The sequence below is a fragment of the Sander vitreus genome, chromosome 9 (assembly GCF_031162955.1).
Source record: "Sander vitreus isolate 19-12246 chromosome 9, sanVit1, whole genome shotgun sequence".
Classification (NCBI taxonomy): domain Eukaryota; kingdom Metazoa; phylum Chordata; class Actinopteri; order Perciformes; family Percidae; genus Sander; species Sander vitreus.
Window position 1 is genome coordinate 22,470,616 of NC_135863.1, and position 26,301 is coordinate 22,496,916.

Sequence of the window (26,301 nt, forward strand, 5' to 3'; positions counted from 1 at the left end):
GCAAAACGAGCTCATAATTAGGATTTGTGACAATTACACAAAACGCACAGCCGAGCCTGAGACATATTTGTGTTCCATTAATGTTACACAAGCGAAATATTTCTCTTATCGCAACCAAAACTGGGTGGATGAATTATGAGATGCGGGGGAGAAAAAAAAAAAAAAAACTGGGTGGAAGATTATTTATGAGAAGGACCAACTTCCTGTCAGTGACGCTACACTCGCGTGATGACGTTGTGAAACTCACCTGTACGTTGGGTTGGACGCCACTCCTCTTCACCTGTCTTCAGGAAGATTTAGGAGAAAGTTTTCAAACTATACTGCAATAGTCACCGTGAGCAAGTTAGACTTTAAAGAACATTCCAAGAGTTTAGGTTTTTAAAGTTGGACGAGTCGCGTGATAGTGACGGACAAACACCTACAGAGACGGACGTTTACAGGTAACATTCGATAACATTACGTTAGCTTCACTGCTGTCAAAGTTTGCTTGTAACGTTACACGGGGAAAGCCTGGCGGTCGTATACCGGGAAGGAGAAGTGGAAAAGAAACATTTAAAAGTGAAACCTTTCACTGAGGCAACTTAAAAGAAAACATATTTTGTGTAAATTCGACAAAAAAGATTTAGGAGCTAGCCACGGAGCTAGCATTGAGCAGTTAGAGGCCTATAGATTATGACTGACATGATTATGATTAGAGGCTACAGGACTAAAGGCCTTTATAGCTTCGTTAATGATTCCTTCATGAGTTGGCTGTTTACTATTATAGGCCTACATGTCAGCTGTGGTTGTTATCATAGCGTGAAGGTTTTTTTTTTTTTTTTTAATACAATGTTTTGATCTGTGGTTTACATAATTTACAGGGTATTTTAGTGTGTGTGTGGCTGTCAGCTGCAAGCCCCATTTTCCTCACCTTACTGGTTCTGCCACACAAGTTTCTACCTGCCTGCCAGAGTGTTTCACAATAGTTTCGATTTTGCATTCCCGAACAGCTGCGTCTTCCTTTCTCTTGACTCCAATCAGTGTATTTACTGATGTAGGCCTACTGTTTGTTCCCTTTGACATAAAAGGTGTTTCAGGATTTGAGTCCCAGATTTTGGCTCTTGTTAAGTCTTTGTCTCCTTGAAGAGAGCTGTGTGTTTGTGGGTGGTATGGATACAATTCTATATAAATTCAGTATATTATCAATTGAGAAATTGTTAATGGATTAAAAACCCATACATGAATGTCTGCTTTTGAGTGATCCAGCTAATCTAATATGTATTATTATATTTTTATTAATATATATCTAATATTGCTATAACGTAGATATGAGGAAAATATCTAATTGCGATTTGTTTTTGACTGATATTGCGATATTGGAGGGATTGATCATTTTTGTATCTTCATTCTAATTTTCATTGAAAAAAAAATCAATTTGTACCAAATCAAGATTTTTTTTCTTTAGTCTGTAGGATAGGATTTGTAGGCCGGGACGTCTCTGCAGCACTACAACACTATTCAGAATTATATATATTTTATTTTATTTATTCATTTATTTATATATAAATAAATTATATTTTGGGGCGCCTGGGTAGCTCACCTGGTAGAGCGTGCGCCCCATGCACAGAGGCTCGTCCTCGCCGCAGCGGTCACAGGTTCAATTCCGGCCTGCAACCCTTTGCTGCATGTCATTCCCTCTCTCTCCCCTTTCAAGTCTAAGCTGTCCTGTCAATTAAAGGCCTAAAAATACCCCAAAAAAAAATAATCTTAAAAAAAAAAGACATATTTTGCCTTTAACAAATATTGCACCCTCCTGCGATTTGGATATTGCACTGGTCCATATTGCGATTTCGATAAAACTGCGATTAATTGTGCAGCCCTAGAGTCGACTATAAAGTGGATGTTTGCAGTACTTAAACACTGTTGACAGTACATGCCATGAGTAACTCCTCTGTGAGTGGAAGCTAGAGCCGTGGTCTGTGTAATTACAGCCACTCTGTGGGCTCTGTAAACCTCTGCAGTATTTGTCTTTCAAATCGCTATACTTAGAAGGAAAAGCTTTGCTATTTCTCATCAACCACTAACCGCTGTAGTCAAGGCTTTACGTCTGTCTAAGTCATTCATATTTGTGAGAGGAGCTTATTTGCATGCTGAAGAATTCCAGTTATGTGTCGACGTAAAAGTAGGCCTCTGTATATGGCCTGGTATCGCCAATGATTTCCCGCATCGATTCCCCCCCCAGGCATATATTAAAAGATCGATTTCGGAATTTTATTAATCGCTATCAGATCACTCAAACAGAGAGAGAATCTATTAATTAAACCCAGCCCTACCTCTGTATTCATTTGGTATTGGTGAAACAAGATACTCTGGAGTTGAGCGTTGTACGTTTGAATGTTAGGCCAACAGGAGTGGCCTTGGCTTAAAATGAAAAACACAGAACAGCCTCTGCAGTGGCTCTACTGCTGAAAAGACGTGACACAGGAATGAGTGATTATTTACCTACTAGAGGGGGCACACCTTAGCTTAGCTAAGTGTTTGCTTCGGTAACAGTAGTGGCTGCTTGCTGTTCTCCATTTTCTTCCAACCTATTAATAATTCAGCACTGGTGCCCTGGCTGACCAGAGGCCAGCTGTTCCACCTGGCTGAACGCAGGCCCTGTTATTTTATCAATTATTTTCAATTTGATCAGCTGTTTGGTATTGTTTTCACTTTCTGGACTCCCTTCAGGTACATAACTGCTCCTCTTTGTGTCTCTTCCTGGTGTCACTGTATCTCTTGACTGGGCAGGGCACCGATAGTCGGAGTCAAAACAGAAAAAGATTGCATCACACTCTCATGCTTTGACGCGTGCTTCAATGTTAACCTTGAAGGAGAAGTTCCCGTCAAAGCTCCGTGTTGCCACAGTGTCATTTCCTGATCCTGAAACGCCACAGGGCCTGTGTAGGAACCCAGGAAACTTTACTCAGGGCAAGCAGACCTATAGTGCAGTAAACGCCCCGTCAATTATTAACAGCCCAGTGCTCTCATTCCCCCGACGTAACCATAGCACCCAGCAGACTGAAACTAAGCCAACAGCCTGGGACCTGCTGCTGCTGCCTTGTGGGAAAGACTACAAGTTAACCTAGACACACACATACCACTGACAGTGGGAGCAAGTTGATCATTCGACACATGCCCTATCTGTTGGAAGTAGAGGAATGTCAATTTGTTACTTGATTTTTATTTTTTATTTTAAGATCTTTAGTGGAATACTTTGAAGTGTCCTGTGGATTGTTTGTCTTTTGGGGACTTAGAGACCTGCATCAGTGGCTGAGATACAGACTACATGGTCATTCATCAGTCAGACTGAGGTAGTCAGCAGGCGTTATTATTTCGTTTTTTTTAAATAGAAGAAGACCACAACGCTGTTATCGTCATGAATCTGACACAGCGAATGAAGCTACTTAAGCACTTTGGCTCTGTGCCCCCGGAGCCTCCACCACCACTGCTGCTGGTGCCTGTAAGTGGATGGATAGTACCGTAACTGTAGCAATAACCTGTATGCAACCTCTTAATGCTGGCCAGTGCTGTTTGTCTGATGTTATAGTCCATATTCGGGTATCTTAATTTATTTGTATTGCACTACATCTGTTTGCAGTTTGTTGTAACAGCAAGAGTGATCACTGTTGCTGCTACTAACCCCCACAGATCCTCTGGCAGATGCCTCATTACAAATGCATGTGTTCTGGCCAAGCTTTAGTCAAGCCCACAGATCTTTAATTTTTAGTCAAGATCCAAAAGCTTCCATTTATGTATGACCTGAGACAGGTTTATTTAATTAGCTTAAATATAGAAAGTCATTAGTTTATACAAGTAAAAATACTAAATATGTGCTGGTTACAGCTTCAGAAATGTGATATTAATAAGTTAAAATAATCTGATGATGATGTATCTTCTAGTATTTATTTTTGATATACATTTGTAAATAATACCAGTACATTCAACTTAAAAAAAGGGTCAAATATAATTTTTAGCACATCTGCCAACATATATACACCAATGATAATATCTACCAAAAAAAACTGGCTCACCCGTCTGTCAGCCTGGCTTCATCATACATGCTGCAGTAGGTTTTTTCGGCTGCTTATCAGACTGAGAAATCCTAAGATACATTATTTTACATTTTATTTTACTAAATGAAAATAAAACAAACATTGCAGCCCTACACATATGGCATTTTGAATAACAAGGAAATGTGTATGAGACATAAGTTTTGCATTGCACAATTCAGAATCATGTCAGTTGAGGGTTGGAATAAGCAGTGGCAGAATATGTAGTTTTAAGTGTAGACAAATTATTTGTTCTGACTTGAAAGCAGCCAACTTTGAATTTTGCAGTTCAATGCACACTTTGTGTACCCTTGAAATCCCATTTTCATGTTTTTAACGTCTGGAATCTGCTAATATTCATCACTCTTGACTCTCTCCTCTTCGCCGATATGTGTAAGGGGGGGGGGGGGGTAGTCAGGCAGTGCAGCTCCACCTTCAATCCCTGTTTATTAAAGGCCACTGGAGAGTGGGCAAAGGTTGGGTTGGGGGAGGAGCGCTCCAGGTGAGCGCTCTCCTACATCTTGCTTTCCGCTCTCCTTGCTGCGAGAGGAACACCACAGCTGGTACAAATAATACAAATAATTTCAGCGGGAGGAGGTCCGATTTCTTCTGGATGGGAGCCACCATCCTTACAGGCCTGATCTGAAGAGGAAGTAACTGGAGTTGGATAGCTGTGGGATCTGTGATTGTTTTGCTTTCGGTGTTGCCATATGGAATATAAAGAGCTGGCTGTTCATTGAGCACCGGAGGCCACAGGTGTTTCGTTAGCCTAGAAATCCCAGTGGGAAATGGAAGTAAGGTTCAAAGACCAAGTGGTAAGTGGAGAGGAAGGAACACAAAGCATTAATGGTCTTACAGTATACCACTGCCTGAAAGTAAAAAAACGTAGCCGTTTAAAAATGAACAAAGGACCTAAATTACCGATATGTACAGTATAATCCCCCAGCTAAATGTTTCTGAGAGCTGGCAAGGTGCATACTTAAAGGGGCAGGAGGTTGAGGGCTTAAACTTAAACAGATTTTTACAGGAGCTTTTGCAGTGCTACTATATAGTTAGATGACGTAGTTTATGACAGTGTGGTTTATTGAAACGCCCCACTTGTGACTGAGAGGAATGATTTTCATTGCAGACAGACAGATATTGATCTCCTTTTGTACAAAAGCCTGATTCGATTTTGGAAATCTCAACCTATATTGAGAAAATTCCCTCGACTGAGGACTGATGGCATGACTACTATTTGCATATTTTCTTCCTTTTTACCTTCAGTGGTGGATGAGAATTGAATACAGCAGTAAATGCAACATTAGTTTGATTAGTTTTCTCAGTAGGGCAGTTAAAGGAGTTGTTTGGCAGACATGTTTGCAATGTTTCATTTATGATCTCTGCGAATTCTGGTTTATAATCCTCTTTGGACTTGTTTACTCTGGATGATCTTCTGATCCATGCCGGGTAAAAAGACTGAGCTGCCGTTACTACTAGTGTTTCTTTTTAAATTGACAGATTATTGTTGTCCACATTCAGTTGTGAGCTCACAATAGCCTGCACACGCTGTAGCTATAACTAACTGCAGTGAAACCACAATATCAAACATTAACCCCTTCAGGTTTCAGTGTCATTTTTGTTGAGAAAATCCACAGCCAGCTTTTATTTAAGCGACCAGGTCAGTTACTGTGTTTTTTTCCCCTCCCACTCAGGTTTATGATTAACTTGGTCAAACAAATGGCCCACTGTTCGCCGGTCACACACTGTACAGCTGTGATTGCGGTTGCCTCCACCAGCGAGTTTGAGATTTTTGTGGTCATCATATTTGAGATTTCTGCCCCCTTTTTTTTTTTAAACTTAGATTGACTTCAATCTTGTTTTGTAAAAGGTATCTTTGCAGGATCAATGAATTCATGGTGTATTTTTATGCGATGCGTTTGGGTGTGACAGGGCATACTTGGCTGGTGTTTGTGCCTAGAGATGGTCCAATACCATTTTTTGCTTCCCGATACCTGAACTTGCGTATCGGCCGGTACCGATCCGATACTAGTGTGTCATATATTTTATTATGTTTTAAGAACTGTATACTATCCTGTATGGATGTGATATGATTTCTATCTTTGTTGTCAGTCTGGCTCAGGTTAAACTCTTTGTGAAACATGAATGCCACAGAACGTTCTTTTATTCTCCAGTTTGACAGTCAGTTATAACGGAAAAAGAACATAAATAAACTACTTTAACGTATTTTTTCTTTAGGGCTTTATTACGTGGTATCGGATCGGTGCATAAACTCCAGTACTTCCCGATACCGGCGTTTTAGGCAGTATCGTCGGAACATCTCTATTTGAGCCCATTGAGTTGTAATGGTTGCACTGCCATTAACTGTCACTGCCCTGCACTGGTTGTGTGACCTGCATATTCTGCCCTTGTGTTTGAACAAACTCCAAGCTGTTTCTATCACTAGACTACAACATCTCTTTGTCTGACTAGAGTAGTTGCTTGTGTTACTGTTCTCACTGTAACTCAAGCAGGCGCCTTTGGTGCTCTATGAAATATAGTGCAGCAAATATATAAAATGTGTGGTATGGTGTGTTAGTTAGTGGTAAATGTTTTTAGGGATAAAAATGTAGAAATGTGACCATGGTGAACAAAGCGTCTTCATAGAAATGGTCTAGGAAATGTTCACAATCTTCAAAACAAGTAGCCTACATGAGTGAAAACTCGACCGTCTACACAATGGCTCTACTATTTCAGCCTCCAGGGCGGAGTGATCTGACTGTTTACAGAGTGTCAAAAGTAGAAATGCGCTCTGTAGAACAGGCACAATGTCTCTAAAGAGAAAATATTTTGCCTCTAGAGATGCCACGTTCGGTGCTTAATAGATTTAGTAAATCAACAGAAAATGTATTGGCAACTATTTTGATGTTCGAATAATCCTTTTCTGATTCCATGTTCAAATCTCAGGATTTGTTGCTTTTTCTTTGTCATATCTGATAGTAACAAACATCTGAAGATGTCACCTTGGGCTGTGGTAAATTGTAATGGCAGTTTTTCACAATTTTTTGACATTTTGTAGGCCAAACAATTAATTGATTAAAGCTGTGGTAGGCAGTATATTTTTTGTTGTCACTGGGCGAAAATTCCATATGAACCTTTCAGCATATTGTTATTAAAGTGGGCTGAGAGAAAACTACACTTCTGCACCTCCGATTGGCTCTGTTGTCAGGCTTTATGAAAATAAAGCAGAGAGACAGAGAGAGAGAGAGAGAGAGAGAGAGAATTTCTATTGGCTGATCTACACATGTAGTGCAGACAGAGAGGGGAGAGCAGCAGGAAAAAGTCTCACTCTACTTCAATTTTCTGCCGTTTTAATCAAGAAAATAACAGTCTGATTAATCGATAATGAAAATAACCATTAGGTCCCGCCCTACTTTTCTTTATACAATGTTTTTTCTGTGTGTACACTTACTAAAAAAAGCCCCTGATGTTTTGTTATCAGCACCGCAGGGACATACAGTATGAGCGTACACACACAGCCGGTAGCCCCTCCTCCATACCGGTCAGGCAGGATTGAGACAGGTGAGAGCATGTTGAGAGGTTGAGTCGTATACACACTGTTCCTCCTTGGCTCAAGCTCAGCTGTCCTCCCTGTAAGGACCTGGATTATGTATCAGGATTCATTATTTGTGATTGATCACTGTCAACGATAAATCTTCCTTTGCAAAAACATAAATATATTCTCATTATTGTTTTTTATTTCTTTCCAGAAACCTGGTATGGAGGAGCTAACAATATGGGAGCAACATACAATCACACTGATCAAAGTAAGTTGTTATTTGTTAAATAATCTATATATGAAGTGCTTCAAATGATATGCATTTCAGATGTGAAGGTGTTAGAGGTTATGATAAGGATATGGATGTCTTTTCCTACTCCATGTAAACTGCGTTAAAAACCACTATGTAAAAATACTATGTAAAAAAACAAATTGCATGAAACAAAGATAAGTAAACCACTTATCTTTGGTGCATCAGTGGTGTTTGGTCTGTGCTGAGTGTCTGCACAAATACAGAAGTGAAAGTCGATGCCCGATGTATGGGACGGAGGCAACTTCAGTATCGTTTCCGCTGGTATTCTAAAAGTGCTTGACCTTACTTCAGACCTCTCAGTTTCAGAGCACATACTTCAGTAGGAATTGAAGAAGACACACCCTGCTGTGCCCCACAGCGCCAGCTGCCTCTTCACTATCCTGCCTCAGACTGAACGCCACTCCCTCTATCTCTCTACACATGTTCATACTCGGCCCACTTACTTTCCAGCATTCTTTCTCTTTGTTTGTGTTACTCTGTTGTGTGCTTGCTGTAATTTTGTCTCTTTCTCTCAGAATGTCCTTTAATTTCCCCTTGGGGATCAATAAAGTATCTATCTATCTATCTAGGATCCCAAAGTGGGGTTTGGCTTTGCCATTTCAGGAGGCAAGGACAAGCCTCACCCAGACAACGGGGATACAGCTGTGGTGGTGTCAGATGTGCTGCCAAATGGACCAGCCATAGGACGACTGTTGTAAGTTGGCTACCATGGCTCTGGCTGGACTGTAGGAACTTTTAAAACTTGACTGTTTATATAAAAAAAAACAAAAAACAAAAAAAACACATGATTATTACTTCTTTGAAAGGTCCGTTAACCTGCCAACAGAACCTGCCTCATATATGTATTTGCTTGTGCTCTTCAGCAACAAAGACCAAATTGTCATGGTCAATGGGGTGTCTATGGAGAACGTCCACTCTAACTACACCATTCAGACCCTCAAATCATGTGGCAAGACTGCAAATGTAGTAAGTATGGAGCACCAAATTAAAACCGCTAATTGACTTCTAATCTACGATGTATCACTGCCCCCTTGAGTGTCTAAATCTCTGGCCCTGTTCGTCTTTCTCTCTCCAGACGTTGAAACGCCCTCGCAAGATCCAGATCCCAGCCACCACCAGACCGACTCGAGCCGTCTCCCAGTCCAACCTGCTGGACCACGACCCCCCCAGACGAACACGGCGCTACTCTGACGGCAGCGACGACCGAGACGGCAACCGTTACCGCGCCCGCAGCCCCTCGCTCGACCGCAACGGCCACGGGAACGCACTACCGTTGATGTCGTCGGGGTACAAGAGGCTGCCAGCTCAGGACGTTGCAGAGAAACCCATCAAAACTACACTGCTTAAAAAGAAAATCACAGATGGTAAGACTTCAGTCACCCGTTTGTCCTGAAGAACTCGGGGGAGAGTACTGATGTCTGACCGGACTCTTGTTGTCGTCCTCTTTCTGCAGAGTACGGATTGAAACTAGGCAGTCAGATCTTCATCAAGCACATGACAGATACCGGCCTGGCTGCAAAGGAAGGAACGCTGCAGGAGGGAGACCTCATCCTCAAGGTGAGAATTAAGATTTGGATGATTCATCTAAAACCACAGTGTCGACACAACGACATGAATGTAATCCTCAGTCAAGCAGATGTTTACAAGTCCTGTTTTTTTTCTTCTTTCTAATCGTGTTAAATGACGTGTCTCCTCTGACCAGATCAACGGCATAACGACGGAGAATCTATCCCTGCTGGAGACCAAGCACCTGGTGGAGAAGAGCAGGGGCAAACTGACCATGACGGTCCTCAGGGACAACCGCAAGTTCCTGGTCAGCATCCCAGAGGTGGAGGACAGTCCCCCCAACAGTGAGGACGACCGCCGCCAAGACAGCAGCACTGAACTGGAAGGTGAGGGAGGGAGGGAGGGAGGAAGGAAAGGTGGGGGTATTAAATGTGAGCATGGTTAACCACAGTGTGTGAGAGCAGAAAGACAATGACGTGAATGAGAGAAAATAAATGGCTTCACAAATTGACGTTGTCTTCCGTTTCTCATCAGATATTTCAGACCTCGACGAAGACTCCCCCACTCACAGAACGTCCCGTCAACCCACCAGAGAGAAACGGACACGCAGGTACACACAACACCCACCCCACCACCCAAAGTCATAAACATAAAGGGTAACACTTTACTTGAAGGCTTCTACATAAGAGTGACATGACACAGTCATGACACATGAACCCTAACCTTAACTTGTCATGACAAAAACCGAATGACACTTAATGACAGAAGCGTTATGTCATAAATGTTTGACTTGTTTATAATGTTTATGACGCATTCATGACAGTGTCATGTCACTATTATGTAGATACCTTCAAGTAAAGTGTAACCACAAAAAGAAGTAGTAGTTGTAATGTTATAGTAGTTCAGTGTATTTTCTTACACTGTTATTTCTTGGGAGAGTCTCAGTCTGTCTGTCGTAACGCAAAACTTGTCTCACCTCTGACTTACTAGTTTCCTAATCTATCCACAAGGCCATCTGACATTGTTTGTTTAATAGGTAGTTACTAGTTTGCCATGTATGTGCCCAACCCACATCATCTTTGTGTGTGTGTGTGTGTGTGTGTGTAGAGCAGGCAAACAGGTAGTGAACACAGTAACAGTAATATAACATCGTTTAATGTCGCTTTCATGATTCTATTGGAAAAGCATGGTATTCTGTGCAGTGTATTTTGAAACAGACATGTATTAAGAGCTTTGCTCTTTTAGCTCATAATGTAAAGTACTAAACTAAAATTAAGGACTTTTCTCCTTTTTTAAGAATAAAGGCACTATAGAGTTTCTTTATCTTTTTTTATTTATTTGTTTTTGTTACTCAGAACGAGAGCTGAACCTCCTCCAGCCAAGTCTCGGGATTCATCACCAATTCGCTCCACCTTGACCCGGCCTCCCGTAAAAACCTATGCACCTCGCAGAGGTCAGACCACACACAGAGCACACATAAGCTGTTGATCATTTCCTGAGTGTGATTTTAAGTCGAGCTGTGACTTAATACTGTGATAGCAAAGGTTTAATATTGATTATTAAGATTGAAGATGTAGGTGATATTACACAGTCGGACAATAAATCATGCTTTTTGTTCACTGTTTGTTTCTTTAGCTCCATCAGAGTCTGAGTCGGACCGCAGTGCCTCTCCTCCTCCTCCCCCTGTCAGAAAAGACAGTCCGGACATGAGGGACCACTCCAGCAAATACAAGTCGGTTCATTTTCATTACTGTTTAAATGACTAAATGTTCATCAAACTCTGTGTTTGGGCACATCACCTGTGTGCTTCAGATGTGTAGATAAAAGACAGATCATGACATGCAAAATAGATGAAGAATGACTGATCTTTTTGAATGTTGGAGAGATGAAACATTTGATCAGATTTAATATGCAGTAAGCTCTCAAACATCCAATAAAATGAAATTTGTCTAGGAATCGATAGTTTTATAATTCTTATGATTCTTTCTTTGCTCTCTGTCTAGAACTTTGTCTGGTATGTCCATCGTCCCCAACCCCCGGTCCTCTCCTGTAGTCCCCAACTGGAGCACCTCTCGCAGCACCTCTTCCATCTCACAGCCTCGCAGGCCGGTGTCGGAGTCCGACTCTGACCACAGCTCTCCACCACGCAGACGGAGCCCCCGCCCAGACAGCAGATACAAGTAAGGACAAAGCTTGATTCAACTCCAAGCTTAAAGAACCTAGTGAATCCCAATGATGGCCAACACCATGAGAAATCAAACTTTTTATTTTTTTTCCCACCAGACATTTTCTAACACAAAAAGTATTTTGCTCACACTTCTCCCCGACCAGAGTTCTTCCTGATCTGCCTCACACTAGCCTGAGACCCTCCCCCATTAATGTTCGCCAGGAGCCACCAAGGAGGATCAACTCTCCTGTCAGAGTCCCGCCCCCAGGTCAGCACACGCACGCACGCACACACACACACACACACACACACGCACAAACACAAACAAACAACTTCCATTTGGTATGGGAGTCCTCACGATACGATATTATTGCGATTTTAAACATATTGCAATATTCTGCGATTATATTGGAATTTATTACCTTTTTTCCAACTTCAAATGTTTCCCAATTTCAAATTATGTCTCCAAAAGGAAACTTTGTCAACATCTGTTTTTATCTAAAAAGATACATTTCTCTGTTTGTTCATCTCACTTCACTTTTAATGCTGCAAAATGGGATTGTCAAGCAGACAAACTGACCAACACATATATAACAAAAGATTGATACTTGGCGTCTGTGTGTCGATACAGTATTGCCGTGGAAAATATCGCGATACTATGCTGTATCGATTTCCCACCCCTACCATTTCATGGTGCACATCCCGGATTTTGTCTGACACCTCTTTGACATTATTTGCTTTGTAACGTTGCTGCTGAACAGGTGTTAACAGTCAAATGAAGCTAAAGTAAGAGCGAACATGAAAGGTGCTCTGTGCGGCATTTTTAAACCATGCTGGAAATAATCGGTAACCTCTGCTGTTTATGGTGGTTTTTGTTTTGTATTACAAATCAATTTAGCTGCTTGTGTGAAACTTAACGTGTTGAAACACCTGTAGCTAGCAAGTATCAGGCTGTAGTTGTAGTTATTAATGCAAACATTTTAAAGGTTAACATGAATATGTTAAATATTTGATTGAAAGGACTCAACAGTGTCTAATAATTATAAAACACTATACATATCAACATTAAAGTTGCATTTAAGCCACTATTCGTTTGCACCATTTTAAAATACTGGCAGAAGGGGAAAAAACGACCATGGATGGAAAGGACGATGTGATACGTAATTTTACAAAAAAGAAAGTACTTGTTTTATGCTGCAGCACAGGGAAAGCAGTACTTGTTGCTGTTTTAATCTGCCATATTCTATAACTGTTGTTCTCCTCATTCTCAGACTCTGATTCCGAGTCGGAAGTCAGCCTGGCGCCTCCTCAGAGGCAGAGCACCACGTACAGTCAGGACTCCCTCAGCAGATACAGGTACAGATGAAGGTCCACCCAACCCCAACCTCCAACCCCCCCACCCCCCCCCTGAAACCAAACAAGATCTCACGGACTGGGACACTGAGCAGACTGACGCTCCCATTTTTAACATTAACTAATTACATTTACATTTATGTTTTTATTTACCCGTTAAAAGTTAAATGACCCCTTTCTGTCTTGTGATTTTTTTTTTATTTTTTTTTTATTGATTTGCTCGTGTTGTGCCTTAAGTCTGATTTTGTAGCCTTTTTGATTTTGCTTGATTTGTGTTTTTGACTGTGTACCAAGTGTTTGTGTTGACATTTTGTTAACCAATGAAATAAAAGTGACTTATACCGAACATGTCCCTCTCCTGTATGTGGCTACATGCTGATTAAACAGAGGACACTTATCACTGAAGAAACAATATTCCAATCAAACATCTGTAGAATAGTTTCCTGATTGAAAATGTGCATGTATATTCAGCATGTTATAAAAAAAAATTTGATAGTAAACACGACCTGACAAGATCAGGAAATACTACTAATATGACTGAGTGGTTAATTTTGGTCAGTTACAAAGCAGTTAACCATCAAAGAGAGCGCTTCCCTCAGAGACAATAAGGTGAATATTCAACATTTCAGTCTCATCCTCTCATCAATATTTAGTCACGGGTCCCCCCTCTCCAAACGTAACTGAGATTTGCTGTCTTCCTCCTCCCTCACTCCCGCCTCCCTCTCTTCTCTTCCAGAGTTTTGCCAGATGTTGCCCTGCAGCCCCAGCTGGAGCCACCACAATGGAGCGCCCCCAGCATCACTGCCAGCAATCCGCCACAGAAAGGTGTGTGTGTGTGTGTGAGATGTTTCAGTTGAAGTCTGTGTTTGTATTGAGTTAGTAAGCATTATGCACTATGGAGGAGGGAGCGTCTGTGTGTTATTGTTTGAATTTAAAGAGTATTATGCCTTATTTGTGGCACATTTTACATAGGAGTTAAAATTGTAAATTAATTTGGGATCTTTTCTTAATGTGTTTTTACAGACACTGTGCTCTACATTTTAGCTACTGGCCAATGAATATCTGGCATCCAAAATGATTTGCTGATATATGAAATTGTATTCATAACCACAGCTTTTATTTATTTATCTTCCCAGCTGGTTCAGAGTCTGAATCAGAGGCCAGTTACACATCTGTCCCTCGCAGGGATTCTACAGACAGCACAAACTCCAACCCGGCTAACAACCGATACAGGTGAGAGACACCTGTAAGATCTTTTGTCAGAAGTTGACTCTCCACAACATGTCAGGTGTCTGTTGGCAAGACTTTTTGCAACCGACAAGTTACGAGTATTTAACCACCCAACAGTCTCAAAAGCTAAAACTTATTGCTTCATAAACATGACCTGTGGGACTAACAGGAAACCTAACTCTAAACTTACCAAGTACGGCCTAATTTAACCTTAACCAACACTGTTGAGAGTAAACCAGCAGGCTGTTGATAGTAACCCTAGCACGTGTACAATCAGAAACTGATCACATAATATGCCTACAGCTTGTTAAATGTTTGTTGATAGTCAACTGAAAATTCTTACATAATTGGTCTTTAATATCTTTCATTGTACATAGTCAACAGGAAAAGTGTTACCCAAAGAGTCTTTATCACAAAGTGAGGTCATGTCAGTCAGGCTCTCTCTATCAGGCAAGACTGACACTTACAGCGGTGCCCATGCTAAAGTTGACTAAAAAGAAGAAGAAAAAAAATCATCTTTTGGAAATTGATCTTAATACCTTAATTAAAAAAATAGGAAAAATCCAACCTTTAAGGACACCGATTTTCTTTGTGAATGAATAATGTATCGTAAATAAATAAATGTTCTTCCTTAAAATACAGGGGGCACAAGGCCAGTTATTTCATGGATCCAGGATACTATGCATCCTGATAAAGTTCCCTTGGCCTTTGGAATTAAAATAGCCCCACATCATCACATCCCCTTCACCATACCTAGAGATTGGCATGGGGTACTTTCCATAAGATCATCTCTCAATGCAAATCAAACCAGCTATTAGGCTAACTGAAATAAAACCATGCCAATCTCTAGGTATGGTGAAGGCTATGTGATGATGTGGGGCTATGTTAATTCCAAAGGCCAAGGGAACTTTATCAGGATGCAGAGTATCCTGGATCCATGAAATAACTGGCCTTTAAAAATAAAAATCTGCCTGCCTCTATGGGAATTTAACATAGGGGTGTACTTACTTATGCCCCCTGTATTTTAAGGAAGAACATTTATTTATTTATGATACATTATTCTTTCACAAAGAAAATCGGTCTCCTTAAAGGTTGGATTTTTCCTATTTTTTTAATTAAGGTATTAAGATCAGTTTCCAAAAGATGATTTTTCATTTAATTTTTTTTATTCCTCTTTTTAGTCAACTTTAGCATGGGTTCATAAACTTATGAGCCCCACTGTATTATACTGGAAAACGGTATAGAACAAAAAGGAATTATTATTATTATTATAATCATAATCATATTATTCCTTTTTATAGGAAAAATGCAAAAATCAAGAAATTAAAAGCAGCATATTTAATTCGAAATAGAATTAAATTCTTGATCCTTTTTGGGAAATTGTGTATGTGATGTGTAAATACACAATACAGTCGACCACTTTATTTACTTTACATTATTAAAAGCTGGAACTTCATTATTTAAAAAAAATGAATGAACAATGAATCAACCCATAAACATTTGCAGTAGTATTTAAGTTGAAATGGGAAACGTGAGTGCACCTTTCAGGTAACTGCTGATACCAACAGAATGTCTGACTGGTTCATCTGCTTAACACAAACGCACATTCTCTCATTGTAACGCACTCTGTACACACTGATGCACATGACAGGACTTCCTACAAGGATTGCATCACATAATGTTTCACATTCAACTGCTCACGTACAGACACATTTCAGTTTTGATGAGATATTTGAATTAACAATCTCACTTTTGACAGTTAAAACACAGTTTTGTTTCTTGTTATGCATCACAAGATGACAAAAAAAGTTTAAATGACATGAGTTCATTACATGTATTTATCTTTCAATCAGAGTCCTGTCTGAGAAAAAATCAACTTCAGTTGCCGTGCAACAGGAGGCTCCTCTGCGCGTCCAGTCACCCATCAGACCTCCTTCTGATGGTCAGTTTACTCTCCTGTGTTACACACACTCATCCTCATCGTCTTTTAGAGCTTTTAGAGCAGAAAGGTCAAAGTTAGCCCTGACCACAGTCTCTGTTATCTGTTTACCTCATTCAGAGTCCGACCCGCTGTTAGATCTCAGGAGGTCTGGCAGCTCTGAGCGGGGTGAGAGCCACCGCAGGTACGGCTGAGCACCCAACATGCACTTCATCAAAATCCAATCAGTATTATTATTCTCACATAAAAAAAAACTGTGTGCTATTGAGACGTTTTAACCTCTTTAGGAACTTTCTCTTGGCTTTTGTACTGTTTAAAGTGTGCCTTACTACACAAATATGATGCTTTATCCCCATCACAGAGTTCCTCGGGCTGCTAATGGAACCGACACCCTCAGGTCTGGGATTTCAATGAAGAGCAACCCACCGGCCTACTGTAAGCCTTAACATTTGAACTACTGCGATAACCTCATTGTCAGGAAAACGAGTTTGATTACTGGTCAGTTGTTTGTATTTTTGTAATTCAATCAAGTAAAAAATATCTGTTAAATGCTTATTGGTATTTCAGATAACAAACAAAAAGTAAATACTGCTTACAAGTTACAATACACAAAAGTTTATAGCATTTACATACACAAAAAAGTAGGTCTTGCACAAAAAAACAAAAAAAACCCAGCTTAGATATTAAAGAACATAGCCGCTTCACATAGTTGTGGACATCTCACATTAGGTAGTTATCGTAGCCAAGAGTTAAGAGGATATTTATTGCCTAACCTCTACATAATAAAGGGTTGCCAAATGTCCTCTCCCAGTACTCCAAATACAGCCAAAAAGATCAAACGTTTGTTTCAGCTTTAAACATTTTTGACATTTTATAGACTAAATAGTAATATTAACTGACAATTATATATATATATATATATATATATATATATATATATATATATATATATATATATATATATATATATATATATATATATATATATATATATATATATAATATAAATAAATAAATAAATAAGATGCACCAACAGGGAGTCTCACTGTTTCCGTATCTCTTCTAGCAAAGACTGTAGAGGAGCCACTCTATTCCCTACCTCCAGACTCTTACCCAGCCCCTAATCCAGGGTGAGTAATGCTCATTCGTTCATAAATATCCATCTTCCATCTTTGAGCTTGTTAATTATTCAGAAAACAACAAAACATTTACCACATTTCTAATTCTCCTTCTTACGGTCAGGTACAGCTCAGATGTTCACAGAGTGTCGTTTGCGAAGGAAGGCAGCGTGGGTCTGAGGCTTGTGGGGGGCAACGATGTTGGCATATTTGTAGGTGGAGTTCAGCCAAACAGCCCTGCGTACGTACAGGGAATGAAAGAGGGAGACCAGATCATGCAGGTGAGAGGATTATGCTCTACTTCACTGTTAGTCTATACCACGACATTCCACTTTCGGGATTGCTCCGGATCCATGTCTTTTAAGCCGATATCTGTCACCTTCCGTTTTCTTTGTGTTGGAATTTTAAACTGCTCCTCAGATCTCTGCAGGGTAAATCCAGACAGCTAGCTAGACTATCTGTCCAATCAGAGTTTTCTGTTGCACAACTAAAACAACTTTTGAACGTACACGTTCCACCAAAACAAGTTCCTTCCCTAGGCTATTTTCCAGCGGCATGGTGGCTTCATGCGGCGCTTAGCACCGCCCAAGACGATTGTGATTGGATTAAAGAAATGCCAATAAACCAGAGAATGTTTTTCTCCCATTGTGGAATGCTGTGTGGACTCGCCAGACCCTCCTCCGCAGCGCTGTGGAGGAAGGTCTGGCAATGCAAGACTACTTCACTGTAGGTTGTACACCTTGCAGTAGTTCATTATTAACTTTTTTTAACTGAAGAGGTTCATACTTATTTCAACACCTAGAAATGGAAACTCTATTTAAAATCCAGTTACAGCCCCTATTTTGGCATTCCAGCTGATTTTTCACAGGTCAGCATGAGTCAGCACAATGTTTATGGCTATGTGCTGGGGTTTTGCATCAAATGTCCTTGCTATTTGAGCTTCAGAGCAGTAAAAGTTAAATACGATCCAATTTACAACTGGAATTTCAAGAAATTATAACTTGTGTATTTTAAGATGGAATTCGAACACAGTGAGTTCTCTGTGACTGTAATCTGCAAAAGTCAGCTGTTGGATGGTTTTTTACAGTGTTTTGGAATTTAAAAGTCCTCTATCTTGTATCTGGTTTAATGTAAACTGTCTTACTTAATGTACTTACTTTTCTCTCATTTGTTCAGGTAAATCAAGTTGATTTTGGTCATTTCACACGAGAAGAGGCAGCCAACTTCCTACTGAACATCAAGAAAGGAGAGCAGGTTGAAATCTGCACTCAGCACAAGATGGACAGTACGTTTATCACTAAACCCCTCAGATGATAATTATGGGCAAAGCTACTGTCAATCAGTGACTGAATGTCTCAATCATAATTTTCTCTCTCCTCAGTTTATAAGAAGATCACCAAATCCAACCTGGCAGACAACTTCTACGTTCGCACCCACTTTGACCATGAGGCAGAAGGCCCCATTGGGCTGAGCTTCACCAGAGGAGAGGTGTTCAGGGTGGTGGACACAATGCACCGTGGGAAATTGGGCAGCTGGCTGGCCAGCCGCATGGGGAACGACCTGCACGAGATGGAGAAAGGCACCATCCCCAACCTGGCCAGGTCGGGAAGAGATAGGAAAAAGAGATTTCAGATTTCTAGTTTAACCAAGAACCATGATGCAGTTCTGACGTCTGTCATTATCTCCTGCAGGGCTGAGACATTGGCCAGCATAGAGAAAGCGCAGCGGGTGAGTGGAGAGAAGCAGGTGGCAGGGCCGAGAGCTGAGTTCTGGAAACTACGAGGACTCAGAGGGAACAAAAAGAATGAAAAGAACATCCGCCGGACTCGTGAGGACCTGCTGCAGCTCACCATTCAGGGCAAATTCCCAGCCTATGAGAGAGTCCTGCTCAGAGAAGGTTGGTGTGTTTTTTCACCCTCACACACACACACACACACACACACACACACACACAGATGATGTCCTGTGGAATCATGTCCTAACTCCAGTCCCAACGAGCCAAGCGAGTTTCAATAGCCCTGAATTATTTGTGTCTCCAGCTAATTTCAAAAGACCCATTGTCATTATGGGTCCTCTTAATGATATCGCCATGGAGAAGCTGGTCAGAGAGATGCCTGATGAATACGAAGTGGCAGGTTGGTTTCTTCTTTTTCACCAGACTCATGTTCAACATAAGAAAATGTTCTCCTACCTTTTTAGTTGTATTAGTTCTCCTGATCTGATATTCACATTATAAACATTATGGCAGACATGGTTCCTCGCAGTGGAGGAGGAGACGGGGGCTCCACAGTTATTAAACTGGACACAGTGAGGAGAATAGCAGAGAAGGTGAGCTAGTCTTTAATTGACCAGAAGTTAGAAAACGTGACATTTAGTCACTTTTTAACGTCAACGTGAGTCTTGTTTTGTTTGCGTTCTTGCTTTCCCCTCACACTTCACTTTTGCTCTTCTCCTTTACCCAGGACATGCACCCTCTTCTGGACATCACTCCCACTGCAGTGGAAAGGCTGAACTACATCCAGTACCACCCGATGGTACTGTTCCTGGACCCTCGCAGCCGCAAGGACGTCAAGGCCATGAGGCAGAAGTACAGCCCCAACTCCAACAAGAGCTCCAGACGCCTTTACACACAGGCCCTAAAGCTGAAGAAACACTGCAGCCACCTTTTCTCAGGTAATGGCACATGACATGAGCAAAGTCGATCCCTGTCATATCTTTGAAATCATTGAAAATACAGTAAACAATATAAATATAACTTCTTTTTTCTTTGTCTAGTTATTTGGTTTCAATTTACAATGTTTTTATATATATATATATATATATATATATATATATATATATATATATATATATATATATATATATATATATATATATATATATATATATACACACACACACACACACTTCTCACTTTACATTATGTTTCTCTGCTGACTTTCCCTCTAGCACGTATTGACCTGCAGCCCAGCTCCACTGTTTGGTATGAGAGTCTAAAAGATAAGATCCGCCACCAACAGTTAAAACCTGTGTGGGTGTCTGAAGTGACGGTACGACACACGCACACACACACAAACCTGATTATTTCACATTTAACCCCTTTTCTCTTTGTTTTAAGTCAAGTATGATGCCACATTCTAACATAAAATCTTGGGAAAGGTCAACCATTAAGCAATAGATTCACAACCTTGCATGTACTAATGCTTTTTTTTTATTGTTTATTATATGATTAGTTTTGGAAATCATTTATGGTTCCAATGATTATGAAATTTCATCACACAACAAACTTAAAACTCGCCTTCTTTTGTGTGACAAAAGGAAAACATATAATAAAAGCAAAAGTTGCTCATTTAGATTAAATCTTTAATGTGTAATTGGATGTTTTATTTATTTATTGCAAAAAAGACCAAAAAAAGAGACTTAATTTTGAACTTAATGTATTACCTGTTCAAATCAGTCTGTTCTCTTGCTGTCTAATGGCAAACTAATAACTAAAATGATCTTTTTCTGTTCAGTTGGAGAGTGGTGCTGAACAGGACTTGGATGCACTGGACCAAACCCAGTCCGACTACCTGAGTGCTGCCAGTGACCTGGAGGACACTGATGGAGAGACCTTCACCGATGGAGACGCCTACACCGACGAGGAGCTGGAGGAGGCTTACCACGGTCAAAACGCAAACACGCTCCCCAAAGGCTCCAGGGTAGCTGGAGCTGCTTTAGCCCGATCATCTGAGCCCGCCTTTGGGCACCACAGCCCCACCGCGGACACTGAGCCTCACGACGACACGTACTCGCTCAGAGAAATCCCGCCGTTGATGCACGTACCCGAGCCCAGGACAACCCGCCTGGAGAGTTACAGCCCACCTCACAGCGCTGCCGAGGAGGAAGACGCCTCTCAGCGTAGTTTTACAGACTCAGATTTCAGTGCGCTCGATGTGGTTGCATCCACCACTCCGTCAGATGGACCCCCGGATTTTAAAGCCCCCGACCCCTCCACTCGGTACTCTGTAAAAAAGCCCACATATGCTGAGTTGCAGCCTGAGAGCACACAACATGCCAGCCTGTCTGCTATCGAGGAGAAATTACAACAGGTATCTAAATAGTTTCTCTTATCCTGTGTTTTTAAGTATTTGATGCCATTTACCTTTAACAAAGTATAATCAATTGGTCAGTAAATTGACTAACATTTTTCATATTCAATTAATTATTTGTCTTTTTTTAAGCAAAAAATGTAAAGTAAAGCCTGGTTTTGGCTTCTCAACTGTAACTATTTGCTGGTTTATTCTTCTAAACTAAATATCTTCGAGTGTTGTACTGTTGATTGGACAAAACAATTTTAAATGTGGCAACTTGCACTTTGGGAAAACTGTGATGGAGATTTTTGTTTAAAGTTTTGTAATAATTTATAAACCAAACAATAATTATTATTAGATTATTTGAGAAAAGATTTGCAGATTAATCGATGATGAGAACAATTGTTATTTGCAGCCCCAGTGTACTTTAAAATACTGTGCTTGTGCTGTGTATTATAAATGCTGGGGGGAAAAAAACATCTCAAATGTGAGGGTTGGCTCTCAAATAGTGTCTTTTTTTTATAAACAAAAAGCTACATTAACCTTTTTTTTCTTTTTAATCCTTTTTTTTTATCTCTTGTTTGACAGCATAGTCTACAAGTTAACTTTTCTTGCATGGAAAGTCAATAATATAAAAATATATGCTTTGGAAAATGGTTTTCAGTACTGTAAAGGATATTTGATTCATAGCATGCACTTAAAGGTCCAGAAACACCATTATAGTGCTGTTTGTGTTCAAATATAATGTGTTTTTCTTTTGTTTAAACTTATTTGTTTATGTTAAGAATCATGAGAAACTAAAGTGACCAAGTTCTTGTTTAAAACCCATCTTGTCCTCTTTTCTAGACTCGCTCTGCAGAGCCACAGGCACAAGCTGAGGAGAAGAAGGGCCCTCAGTTTATTGTGTAAGTCTTCTCCTGTGGTCTTGGTGTTTCAGAGTAAAGCCAGACTGAGGCTAATGCGCTAATATTGACCGTTCTCTCCTGCTCTTTGATAGGCTAGCACATCATCACCAAGCAGTCCAGTTCCGACGCACACAGATCCGAGGCAGCGATAGCTCTGATGATGACGAGGGCGAGGCGGATGACTTTGAATGGGGTCCTGCAACAGAACTCTAGAGTTTGCATCGAGGATTACAGATGGAGTCTGCTAATCAAACAACGATATGGAAACTATTTCAATCTCCCAAGAAACTCTTTTGGACTGTTCTTCAAAATATTTTTTCCGAAAATGTACACTAAGGGCCTTGTTCAGGTGTGGGATAGTGGAGATTTCTACAATTTTGACATACTAGAGGTTTTACATCTAAAGAAAGGTTCTCACAACAATGTTAAGAACGAACATTTGAATAATTCCATGTCAAACAAATCACTTTGCCCCAGTTTGTTACTGCTACTGTAACATATAAACACATTCTAGTTGTATTTTGAAATCATACTGAATGAGTCTTTTCATAGAAATATGCCAGAACATTTGTGAAATGTTTGGATGCCTCTTTAACTTTTTCTACATTAAACGGTTTTCCTAAATTTTAAAAGTGGGTTTGTTCAATCGTACAAAGTGACAAAACAACATAATTGTGTAATAATTATTGAAATTAAGCTTCTTTTTTTTGTCAGTGGAGCAATCTTTAAATCCTCTTCAGGCTTCTTCCACTTCTAAATGCTACTCCTCCTACATACTTTCACCTATTATTCAAACTTTAAACTATCCACATAACCTTCAGCTATTAGAAAATAATTCAGCTTTTTGATATCTTTTAGAGTTTTTGTGTTATCACTGTTTCTATTTTTCAACATACTATGCTAGGACTGTTTTCAACATGAGTTATTTGGTGGCTCAGTGGATAGCACTTCTCCAACTAGCAACAGCAAGTAGGCACTGCAGACTCTCACCCTTGGTTAATTCCCCAGTCCAGGCTGGGCCTCTTAGTGTGGAGATTGCATGTTCTTCCAGACTTTTTTTGGCATACATGTACTTTACTATAAGTGCTTCTCATGTCGCTTAAATTGCCTCCTCGACTCCTCCACGTGCCTCCCTTCCCTGCGTCTTAGTCCCTCCCACCGAGGAGGCACGGGAGAGACGTGAGGAAATCATCGGAGAGAGGAAACGAGCAAATGTGTTTTAAAGGGATGATACGTCCTTTCCTCTGAAGTGTCACATGACTTTGTCAGCTGTATGTGCGGAGTTAAACGCTCCTTCAACTGCACGGCTTCCGGGAAGGCTGCTCTTATGTATCCTCGCCTATAGCTCCTCGATGATCCCTCTTCGTTTCCTCGGGGCAGAAATAAGAGCTTTGAGACGGCCTTCACCGGGGAGGGACAGAACAACTTCCAGTTCGACCGAGGAGTCGAGGAGCTATCAAAAAAGGGCCTTGAGATGCAGCTTATGACTTTTTTCACTATACTATTCAATGACTCTTTCCGACATACCATACCATCACTTTTTTCAACATAGTATATTATGACTCTTTTTGACATACTATATTAGCATGTCGAAAAATGAGATAAAAAAAAATCATAGATATAGAAAAAAAAGTGATCGCGTTTTCCGACATACTATGACTTTTTCCACATACTATACAATGACTATTTTTGACATACTATCACTTTTTTATCGACATGCGTTACGCTGACTTTTTTCAACATACGATATTATGACTTTTCTCGATGTACTATACTATGAATTTTTTATGGCTCAGTAAAGCACCACTCCAGCTAGCCCCAACAAGCAGGCACTTCAGACTCTGACCCAGGTTCCAACATGGCATCATGACTGCAGGTTCGATTCCCAGTCTGGGCTGGCCCTTTTTTTAGTTTGCATGTTCTTCCAGACTTTCTTATTATGACTTTTTATTATACATGACTTACACAAATAAAACCACATCTATTCTTCACAAACCACTCCTGTGTGTCACACCTTCTATCCATGAAATAACCTAAAACCTGTTTCACAGAAGTGAAGCGACTGTGAAGTTCAATCTTAGTTGAAATATTGAGATAACTTTTCAGAGTCCTGAGAGCTCAACTGGAAAAGACACTGCTCTAAGACTTACAGAAATGAAACCACATCCATTATTAACAAACACTCCCGTGTGGCATACCTGAGGCGGAGTTTGAACGCGCATCTCCTGGTTGTTGGTTGGCGTTCTTCCCCACTGGACCATCGCCGGGGGTAAAGATCCAATGAGAAAGAAGAATCTTCATCTTCGTCAACCTTGTCTTTTCCTTTTGTTGCCCCTTAAAATCTCTTAAACATGCCGATAATCCATTAAAACATCTTAAATGTGTAGATAATCCTTGAAAAAACCCTTTACACTTTCCAACACTTAAGTGATAACCTATCAAACCCTTTAATATAGTGTAACGCATTTATCTATCCATGAAATAACCTAAACCCTGCTTAACATAAGTGAAGCGACTCTGTAAAGTTGAACCTTAGTTGAAATATTGACATGCCTTTTCAGAGTTCTAAGAGCTCAACTGGAAAAGAAACTGCTCCACAGTCTGAAGGTTGTGATTCAAGTCCCACCTTTGCCATTTGTGTTTTTCTGTCTCATAAAGGAGTCTCTTATGGATAAAATCCTGTGCCTGAACTCATTAAAACGCCTCAGAGGAAGAAATCAGTCCCAAAATGTTTCTGTCTTCTTTTAGGACGAAGAGTAAAAACATTTGATCAACCTTTCAAACAGGAAGTGACTCATAACTGAGCTGAAATGTCTCAGAGGAGTTTGAACCTGCTAATGGAGGCCACGCTGTTTTTAGTCTCAAGGGATATACGTACCTCTGGCCACTTTTTTTGACGAAAAAAACATATTTTATTTGGTGGCACAATGGCTCAGTGGTTTGCAATGCAACAAGTAAGCACAGCAGACTCTCACCCTTAGTTCAATCCCCAGTCTGGGCTTGTCCTTCTTTTGTGGAGTTTGCATGTTCCTCCAGAGTTTCTCTGGCATACTATACTTTTTTTTAATCACTTTTGGTTGACATACTATATATACCATGACTGTTTTTAAGCTACTCTATTTGGTGGCACAGTGGCTAGCTACTACTCCAACCAGCACGTATAGGCACTGTTGACTCTGACCTAGGTTTGATTCCCAGTCCGGTCTGGCCCTTTTTTTATGTTCTTCCAGACCTTCATTTGACATTCTATGCCATGACTTTTTTTTGACATATGCTATGACTGTGGCTCATGTTAGGTTAGTTTTGTTGCAACTATGTTGTGGTTTATGTTATGAATTGCACATTTGTTCAGTTGATGTTATGCTCACATAGGGAATAATATTCTCAAAATACATTTGCATGTAATCAAAAATCCCATGGGAAAAGGGAGATTGTGGAAAGGGGCCCACAACTCATTATTGCCCTGACCTGAGGCCCCCCTCCGATTTACAATTTACTGTCACAGTTAAACATTTACCATGCAAAGAGGAGACACCAGTCTCACCAGTTTAATGTGACACTCAACATTTTAAAGCCAGCACTTCATATAAAATATTAATTTTATTTTGCAGTTTTATGTCAGTCCACTCAATAGATGACAAGACCAAAACGTAGCCACTACTAATACTTACTGTTGCACTTTAAATACCACTGAATTTAATGTTTTTTCTACATCTTTATAAAATTAAGTGGTTTGAATGCCCCCCTTTCAAATTTCCAGAAGCTATCGTTGAGTGTCACTTATCTAAGGTTGAAGTTTTGGTTTCTGAATTTAACATCACAAGTTTAATAATTTTTGTTTTTTACTCGACAGTTTAATTTACATTATTACATTTATTGATAATTATTTACTAATGTCATAAAGGGGAATTCAAATCCCGGCAGCGATTTTATTTCGCTTCTATAAAAGTCATATAAAAACATACATCAGGGGTTTCTCATGTTTTTGTTTTTTTTGTTTAATTTGATGTCTGGAGCAGGTGCACGCGGAGGCGGAAGCTTCGGGTCACATGCTGAAAACACACGTGTGTCAGGATGAGCTGATTGCTG

General features: G+C 40.2%; 1 protein-coding gene across 5 annotated transcripts; it reads left to right on the forward strand.

The window, feature by feature from the left end:
• Positions 1-245: 245 nt before the first annotated feature.
• tjp3 (tight junction protein 3) lies at positions 246-22,844 on the forward strand. 5 transcript variants are annotated; one of them, XM_078259312.1, is made up of 31 exons: positions 246-440; positions 7,552-7,631; positions 7,820-7,876; positions 8,491-8,615; positions 8,785-8,887; positions 8,997-9,285; positions 9,375-9,478; positions 9,624-9,813; positions 9,962-10,037; positions 10,783-10,880; positions 11,063-11,159; positions 11,431-11,607; positions 11,759-11,862; positions 12,866-12,950; positions 13,684-13,772; positions 14,084-14,180; positions 16,031-16,119; positions 16,237-16,300; positions 16,478-16,551; positions 17,183-17,246; positions 17,359-17,515; positions 18,411-18,519; positions 18,616-18,835; positions 18,926-19,131; positions 19,274-19,369; positions 19,483-19,562; positions 19,697-19,907; positions 20,184-20,284; positions 20,750-21,325; positions 22,154-22,212; positions 22,305-22,844. In XM_078259312.1, exons 3-31 carry the CDS (start codon positions 7,829-7,831, stop codon positions 22,423-22,425), a joined length of 3,909 nt encoding a protein of 1,302 aa, XP_078115438.1. In that variant the 5' UTR covers positions 246-440; positions 7,552-7,631; positions 7,820-7,828; the 3' UTR covers positions 22,426-22,844. The 5 variants fall into 5 exon arrangements, with proteins under 5 accessions (XP_078115438.1, XP_078115436.1, XP_078115435.1 ...); XM_078259310.1 differs by lacking the exon at positions 7,552-7,631 and having other exon boundaries at positions 247-440; XM_078259309.1 differs by lacking the exons at positions 246-440; positions 7,552-7,631 and adding an exon at positions 4,745-4,885 and having other exon boundaries at positions 17,365-17,515.
• Positions 22,845-26,301: the final 3,457 nt, after the last annotated feature.